General features: G+C 44.4%; 1 protein-coding gene across 1 annotated transcript in view; it reads right to left on the bottom strand.

Moving 5' to 3' along the window:
- Positions 1-240: 240 nt before the first annotated feature.
- The window catches only part of LOC306913739 (RAS guanyl-releasing protein 2-like), a 68,041-nt gene continuing 59,119 nt past the window's right edge, over positions 241-9,162 (bottom strand). Inside the window, exons 13-16 of the mRNA XM_079490552.1 lie at positions 8,627-8,663; positions 6,442-6,600; positions 2,084-2,146; positions 241-1,489 (exon numbers count right to left, since the gene is read on the bottom strand). Of these exons, the coding sequence (XP_079346678.1) occupies positions 2,088-2,146; positions 6,442-6,600; positions 8,627-8,663 (255 nt within the window). The 3' untranslated portion in view covers positions 241-1,489; positions 2,084-2,087. The remainder of the gene's footprint in view (positions 1,490-2,083; positions 2,147-6,441; positions 6,601-8,626; positions 8,664-9,162) is intronic.

The raw sequence follows: 9,162 nt of genomic DNA, 5'->3' as shown, positions 1-9,162 counted from the left end.
TACTTTAGGTATTTATTGGTATCAAAATGAAAATTCTTTTTCAAGATTTTCATATATACTGTAGGCCTATGTTACATACAAATATTTAGTGTTTAGCCAATTGTTTGAGGGCCCACTTGCAATACCCTTGCGACCTACCAGTGGACCTCGGACCACAGGTTAAAGAACCACTGCTTTCAACTGTTGTTTCTGTTGTCTGCAAGATGGCTGCATTCTTCTTTTTTTCTCTTCTTCTTCTCCTGGATATGACATCAAAATTGGTCCTACAATTGGCCCATTGAAATGTACTTCAAAACAAGACGTTACAATACAAAGCAGAGGGTCTCAGAAATACTGAGACTGGTCTATGTGGCATTAATAAGTTTACATTCTTGGCAATAACAGCACCTGTGTTTTTTTTGAGAAACACATGGGTAACACATACATACACGTACAGCCATTGCAATCTGTAGCAACGTGCACTCCAAAATAGAATTCCAAAAAAAAATCAACTACTCCCCAAATTCTAACGAGTAAATATTTGTCTGATTTACTCTTACATTTACAACAACACATAAGGCCTATTCATAGTCTGGATTTTCGGTGGTGAGGTGACCACCGCTCCGGTGGTGAGGTGACCACCGGAGCTGAAATAACGTTGAGCGGTGGTGAGTAAAAACAGAGAGAAGGGCTGGAGCGGTGGCGGTGGTTTGCTCTTCACCGCGGCTCGTGACGTCATGTTGTAGTTCGGTGGTCACCTCACCACCGAAACTCCAGACTATGTATGAGCCTTTACAAGTGTTAAAATAGTTTTCATTCTGTTTTTTTAGCAGTATAGAGCGTCGCAGTCCCGCCCCCTTTCAAAACGACGAGGACACCAGAAGAGAATTTATCATCCATAGACGTTTTAAAAAAGTATTTATTTAAAGACCTTTGAGCCTCGGACAAAGCCAACAGCTTTTTGGGTGCCGAACAAATAATTAGAAAGAAGAAAAACAAAAAGAAAAGTGTTGTATAATCCTGCCCTTTTATTCTTCTAATTATTTGTTCGGCACCCCCAAAAAAAAGTGTTTATTGTCATGATTTGTCAACTCGGCTGTTGGCTTTGTCCGAGGCTTATTATGGGAATTTTTCTTCCGGTGTCCTTGCTGGGGACGAGACTGCGACACTCTATAACACTACATGTTGACATGTAACCAAAATGCAGAGATTTAACATAGAATACCGCATACAAAGACATTCCACTTTGAGTTCACATTTCTCAGCACATTCATTTCTTTGCATGAAGGGATGTTGTCGAAGTTGCAGTAACCATATCTGTCCACTAAATGGCAGCATGTAGTAGGTATGCTTTGTCGTGTTCAGTGCAATTCAATGTTCTGTTTTTTGAGGCCTGTCTAGATGTCTAACTGACATTCAGGCTGCACTCTCTTCTCTCTCTCTGCCACAGCATGGCTCCCAATATAAGTGCTGGGATTTCCTGCTTAATCCGCCAAGCAAAGGAAGGATTCTGGAGAGAAAAAAAGAGCAACGGCAACTTCAACAGACCGCTCAATCAATGTGACACATCCTCAGTGTTTTCCTTTTTCCTCTTCAAATATCCCCGTAAGCCCACTTCCTGCGTTAGATGGTCTTGTTTAACCCATTCTGGGTGGGAACCCCTTTTGGTGTTTTAAAGCATTGTGTTACACTTTAGCTATTGAAAAATAGCAGATCTACAAGCTCATAGCGCGCCACCGAGTGGCGCGCTACGAGCTTGTAGGTCTGCTATTTTTTTTAAATCGTGAAAATGTGGCGCAAATCTTTGAATATAGTAATACGTTTTTAACTCAAATCTTTGCTTCTGGGGGGTTCCTGGAATAACATATTTTCAGATGGGGGTCCACGGCCAATTACATATAATCTTTGGGGTCCTTGACATGAAATAGTTAGAGAACCACTGACATAGAAACATGGGTTTTTTCAGAAAACTGCCAGGATTTGGAAGACATTTGTAGAATCCTCCTCAGGTCAGTATAGGTTAAACAAGACAGCGAGTGCCTGTGGACGGACGTGGTCAGGCCTCGGAGCCCAAGTGCCAGCAGAGGTAAATAAACATCCTCACCTGGTTATAGGTGGATGTCAAACACACCGTCTTCCACCGCCTCCATGTCTTCTTCCGCAATGACTGGAGGAGAGATGACAAGAGAAGGCAAAACGTAGAGTATTATATTTGAACTGTCTTTACTTTACTACTCAGTCAAGAGTAAACTGCCCTTGTGAGCCCTCATTCACACGTATCAAACACAATCAATCAAATGTTTGGTCATTGTTTTGGGGTTTTTTAGGCCACCACAATGCTTTTCCAATGGGAGTCACATGGTTTGACCAAACATTTTTGTTTGATGAGGGGGGAGGGGCAGAACACCACCAGCAATCAAACACAAATGTTTGATCAAACCATGTGACTCCCATTGGAAAAGCATTGTGGTGGCCCAAAAAAAACAAAAAAAAACGACCAAACATTTGCTTGATTGGTGTTTGGTACGTGTGAATGAGGCCACAGGCTTTGTACACACATAAAGAACAACTGTGCTGTGCTCTGCCTGTGTTTCATGGCCGCCCGAATGCTTTTCCAATGGAAGTCTTGTGGTTTGACCAAACAGTTGTGTGTGATGGGGGGAGGGGGGCAATCAAACACAAGTGTTTGGTCAAACCACAAGACTTCCATTGGAAAAGCATTGGGGCGGCCATGAAACACAGGCAGAGCACAGCACAGTTGTTCTTTATGTGTGTACGAAGCCTCAGGCCTCATTCACACGTACACAACACATGTTTGGTCCGTGTGTGATGTCTGATTGCAGTTTGATTGCTGCTCCAATTCATTTTCAATGGGAGTCACATGGTTTGACCAAACATTTTTGTTTGATGAGCGGGGAGCAATCAGCAATCAGCGATCAGCGATCAAACACAAATGTTTGATCAAACCATGTGACTCCCATTGGAAAAGCATTGTGGTGGCCCAAAAAAACAAAAAACGACCAAACATTGCTTGATTGGTGTTTGGTACATGTGAATGAGGCCTTAGAGAGTGACATGTGACCACCACCGAAATGGTTCATTAGATATAATTGCTATTCAAATCAAATCAAATCAAAAAATAGCCAGCATAGTCCAGCCAGTAGAAAGAAATGCCTCAAACGGTGATTAAGTGAGGAAACCTTGATCAAGGACAAACAATCAGTTATAAACGAGGCACTTCAAGGTTCACCTCACATGCACTTTTTAATTATCTTCGTCATTTTCAAATACTGTCAAACTCGCTCACAGACACTCATTAGACTTATCACTATAATAATAGTGAACTGTAGGAAAGACTGCTTTCATATTTTTTGCTCCAGACAAATGGACCAAACTTCAGAACTCTCTAAAACTGAATCGATTGGTCTCCATAGAGACATTCAGGGTACTACTTGAGGACACCTGATCAATTACCCCAATTTTAATTTGGATTAATTGACGTAATTTAAGGGGTTTGTCTTGTTTAGTGTTTTTATTGTTTTGTACTTTTAATGTCTTGAATGACTTTGTATTATGAATGATGAACTGTACATGTTTTTATTGTGTTGCGTTATTTTTATTGTGTTGTGTTATATGTTTTGTTTGTCATGGACCCCAGGAAGAGTAGGCTATAGCAGCTAATGGGGATCCATATGAATAAAGAATAAAGGACTAAAACCGCTTTGCGTAGCCCTTATTTATCTGCATTTGAGATTATTTCAATGTTGTTCATGGATTCTTAATAGGACTGGTCCCTAGATCCCTAAATATTCAGCACAACAATTTAATGGATTGGAGATGACCTCTTGGGTGGGGTGGAATTGTCAATGTTCCCGTGGTGTCACCAGTAGGACACATCTTCAGTTGTGTGCCCCGACCACATTGGATGTCTCGGCCACTTATCACAAGACACCCTCTGCCGAGGTTGGCCCACCACAGGCTGATACACTACATACAGATTATACCAGCTCAGTGGCCTTGTGGTTAGAGTGTCCGCCCTGAGACTGGGTTCGATCCCCGGCCGGGTCATACCAAAGACTCTAAAAATGGGACCCAGTGCCTCCCTGCTTGACACTCAGCATCAAGGGTTGGATTGGGGGTAAGTCCCTGCGACATACTAGCGTCATGTCCAGGGGGTGTACTTGTACATCAAGCTGCCTCACGCTACAGAAACAGGAGATAGGCTCCTCATGGCTCAGCAAGGCTACTACATACAGATTATACTGTATGTGTTGCACATTGTTTAAAATTGTATAATAACTAAAAGCAATTGGTGACCCCAATGGCCTTTGCTCCAACACCACCCTTAGGCCAAAATATCCAATTACTGTACACACACACACACACATCTCAAAATTGAATTGTGTGTAATTGCCATTAACCTTAACATGTTCTGCAAGGATGAACAATAGTGATTTTGGTGACTCCATGGCCTTTCATCATCAAGCGCCAGCATTCATGCTCCCTGGAAGGATTTGAGAGATCCAAAACCTAACTTTCTCTCAGGCCTCAGGCCAAATTATCATCTTTTGCACACAAGCTATAATAATGTCGATCAGTGGTCTATTAAAGGCCCCCAGCAGGGGTCCTTGGGTGAGTGCCAGGGGGGGTTCCCAGCCAAATGAAGAACAGTTGCACTGTTATTTCAACAGCTAAGTTTAGCCCAATGAGATAATAATGCTGAATGACGATTCTAGATCAAACGTTGATTTCTGTCTTTGGATTGGATCTGCAATGCAGTTGTTGTTGTTTTTAACTCTCCAATTGTTTCTCGGAGCACCCTGCAGGTGGCTCTCCTGGCAGAGAGCACCCTTGGCTCATTCCTTGCACAGCTCTCTCTCTCTCTCTCTCTCTCTCTGAATAAAGCATGCCAAATGCTAAAAATACCCACCCAGCTTAAAAAGCAAGGAAAGCCATGAGATTGTCCTCTGTTGAGCGAACCATCCAGAGACCCAGAGAATTGTGAGTCTATAATTACTTACATCCCACCGAACAATGTCTCTTTGTGAGGTGATTGTTGATTGGATGAATGCACAAGTTTGTACGTCTGTATATAGAGCGTCGCAGTCCCGCCCCCTTTCAGAACGACGAGGGCACCAGGAAATGATGAATCTTCCAATTCCCATTAATTTTCCCCATAGACATTTCAAAAAGTATTTATTTAAAGACCTTACAAGCCTCGAACAAAGCAAACAACAGCCGAGTTGACAAATCATGACAATGAACAACATATTTTTGGGCTGAACAAATAATTAGAAAGAAGGAAAAACAACAAAAAATGTGTTTATTGTCATGATTTGTCAACTCGGCTGTTGGCTTTGTCCGAGGCTTTAAAGGTCTTTAAATAAATACTTTTTGAAACGTCTATGGGCAAAAATGAATGGGGAATTATTTCCTGGTGCCCCCGCAGGGGGCGTGACTGCAACGCTCTATAGAGCCCCCTTTCATGACGACGCCAGGCCCAGGAAATGAATCCCAATGCATTTTTCCCATAGACATTTCAAAAAGTATTTATTTAAAGACCTTTTAAGCGTCGTACGAAGCCAACTCGAGTCGTGACATATCATGACAACAAACACAATATTTTGGACCATTTCTTTCTACTTTCTAATTCTTTGTTTGGCCCAAAACATTGTGTTTATTGTCATGATTTGTCACGACAAGAGTTGGCTTTGTCTTTAAATAAATACTTTCTGAAAAGTCTATGAGTAAAATTAACGTCACACTGATAAGCAACAGCAGAAGAACACCACCTCTCAAGATGCAATGGAAAAGTTCTACCTGCACTCAGGTGTAAAAAATGCCCCATCAAAACTTTTAGATGCTGTTTTTATCCCAGTGTGGAGGAAGAATGATTAGGATTTTTATTGTGATCTCTCGCCCTTGAAATATATAGTCCTTGGTTTCTGTTGTGTTTGAACAATAATAGCAATTCAAAACAGTTGTCCTCAAAACCACACCTCCAGTCGCTGTCATAAGAACGGGAGGTGCGCTCATGACGTGATGCGATGTGAGCTTGTATATCAGCTGTTCTCTGTGCGCAATACTGTTGCGCTTTGAAGTATAAATGTCTCCTAGGGTGCATCTCACTAGCCAACACACAAGAGGAGGTTGAATGAATTGAAACCAGCGCTCCCCAAAACAACAGGTTTGGAGATCTGTTGGGAATTGATTACTAGAAACAGTCACCCATGCGGCGTGCGCCCAGTCCCAATGTTTGTAAACAAATAATTGGTCTACAGGCCTGGTATGTGTCTGCAGCACATTTTCCATTTGTTCCCTTCCATCAGACTGAAAACAGAGCTTTTCCTACAAAAAGGAGAAAGGTAAAGTGTGTGCGTCAGTGTGCGTCCATGTGTGTGTGTGCGTCCCTGTGTGTGTATGTGTATGTGTGTGTGTGTGTGTGTGTGTGTGTGTGTTCACCTGTGTTCTGGAGGCTGGGCGGGGTGTTGGCGGGCGGGGGGAAGCTGTAGGAGCGCGCCTGCAGGCTGGGCGGAGCCTCGTGGCTGATGCTCTTGGTCCGCTTGCGGCACTCCACGGCCAGGCGACCCCGGCACGCCTTGTGGCAGTTCACCCCACACGCTGGGGGGGGGGGGGGGGAGGAGGGGACATCCGTCAAATGTATTTTTGACGGATTTTTTTCCGACCAATCACAACACTTTCATTTCATTCACGGAGAATGTAAACTGATTTGTAAAGCGCCAAAAGTAATTTCCAGTACTTCCGCCAAAATCCCGCATCCCCAAAATAAATGATAGCGTCACTCTACAGCGTAGGTCTTGCCCAGCGTGCTATTGCCAGTGCCACTGGAAATGGGCATCTCATATCTGGAACGCACATGCACGCATGCACTCGCACATACACATGCGCACGCACGGACACCTGCCTATACCTGTTTGTTGATTGCAAGGCACCTTGCACTCCAGCTACAATGGCAATGTCAGCAGACAAAACTTGGCCGTGCAATGCGTGCATAGCTGACAGTTATCTACTACTGCATGGCCAGTGGACGGACGCACGCGCACGCACACACGCGCACACACACACACACACACACACACACACACACACACACACACACACACACACACACACACACACACACACACACACACACACACACACACACACACACACACACACACACACACACACACACACACACACACACACACACACACACACACACACACACACACACACACACACACACACCCTGCTAAAGACATTCCGCACTGCAGGCCATTAGTTTCAATTACGTCCCTGTGGTTCCCTCTTGGACTCTGAGCGTAGGCTAACAGTGACACTGGGGAGGAATGTGTGGGGGAGGGGGGAGGGGCGGGGGGAGATTCTCATTGACTTCCTTCTCCTCTCATTAATGTACAGGCCTCGGCTCTAACACACACACACACACACATGCACACACACACGGTCAGACTGTCAGTGAAATGCAATCTACACCAGAGAGTGGACAGGATGCAGGGTAGCTAGGGCAGGAGCACACAGTCCTAGCCACAGTGTGTATGCGTGCGTGTGTGTGTCGGTGGGTGCGTGCGTGTGTGTGTCGGTGCGTGTGTGTGTCGGTGCGTGCGTGCACGTGTCGGAGTAACTATCTCTGCAGACCATCACTGTTTAATTATTTGTCAGTGAGTTGGACCGATAGGAAGGAAGCAAGATTGATTGGGTTGGGGAGATGATGATGATGGTGGTGGTGGTGAGTGTGTAAGTCTGTGTGCCTGTGCGTGCATGTGCGTGTGCGTGTGCCTGTTCATCTGTGCGTGTGTGCGTGCGTGTATGGCGAAAGCAAACAGGTTTGCCTGTGTGTGTAATGTGTGTGTGTACACTTGGGAAATAAGGCAGCTTCTTCAAACAGCGCTCTGCCAGAGAGCCTGAACAGACAAATATTCCACCATAGTAGTGGGATCATTGTGCTCATTCAATCACCCACTAACAGGGTTTGAACGAGGAAATAAAAGGGGCCATGATATGTTTGCCATACAGTAGCTTCCACGTTGTTGACATTCAGTATGTGTGTGTGCGTGTGTGTGCGCGCGTGCGTGCGTGCGTGCGTGCGTACGTGCGTGCGTGTGTGTGTGTGAGTGTGAGCGCACGCGTGCCTCTGACGGCTGTCTGGAAATCAATGGGAATGGCATAACCTCATTCAGTGCTGCGTGTGGTTTTCAACATTTTTCATGTCAAGGTCCATTATTTATTCAGCATTTGAGACACGAACCAGCATTTGATGATATTTCGTCTCAGACCTAAAACGTAGAATAATGTCGTCGTCTGATTTTGTCCACAATGAGGCAAACGTTGATAAAAAAAAATCTTCTGCATTCTCTAGGCTAATTGCCCACTGAGTTGTTTAAACGTCTATAGACGTTTAAACAACCGCTAATCAACGTCTAATCTAAGAATAGACGTCTAAAAAACTTTCATTTTTAGACGGTCCCTTAGACGAATATTAGACGTCTATTAGACCAAAAAATGCTTAGTGGGTGTATTGACTTCTTGTAACTTAAGTACTGCAGATGTTTAACAATAAGTGTAGATTGCCGTAGAAACCTCTGTGCCTGAAGGAGTTTGTGTGATACGGTGGCTCTCTTACCTTTACACTTGTAGCCTTGCTTGTAGAATCCCCATATCTACAAAGAGACAGACAGACACAATAACTGGTTAAGTAATAAGAAGTCATGACATACGCGTACGCACACACGCACACACACAGTATTGATTCAAGTACATTTGGGTCGTCTTCAGAGTTGACGACGTTGATACGAAACCAATCAGACAAACAGAGAGAGAGAGAGAGAGAGAGAGAGAGAGTTCTGTGAAAACAAATGATGCCAGCGAGAGAATTGCCCGGATGAAGGGCAAAGGAGAGGAACAGACCATCGAAGGGCAAAGGAGAGGAACAGACCATCGAAGGGCAAAGGAGAGGAACAGACCATCGAAGGGGTGAAAAGTGAACAAGGTCGGGGCAACAACAATAGAACACAGAGGAATAGAGATAGAGAGAAAAGAGGGACAAGAGAAAGAAAATGTAGAATGGAGGACAGACAGGGAGGCGTGGGCCGTGGGGGCGTTCAGATCAAGCAGGATGTGTGCGGCCGGCGGGCCGGCGGACGAACAATGACATAAAAG

Source organism: Electrona antarctica, assembly GCF_951216825.1.
Source record: "Electrona antarctica genome assembly, chromosome: 21".
NCBI lineage: Eukaryota > Metazoa > Chordata > Actinopteri > Myctophiformes > Myctophidae > Electrona > Electrona antarctica.
This window is presented reverse-complemented; position numbering and strand designations above follow the sequence as displayed.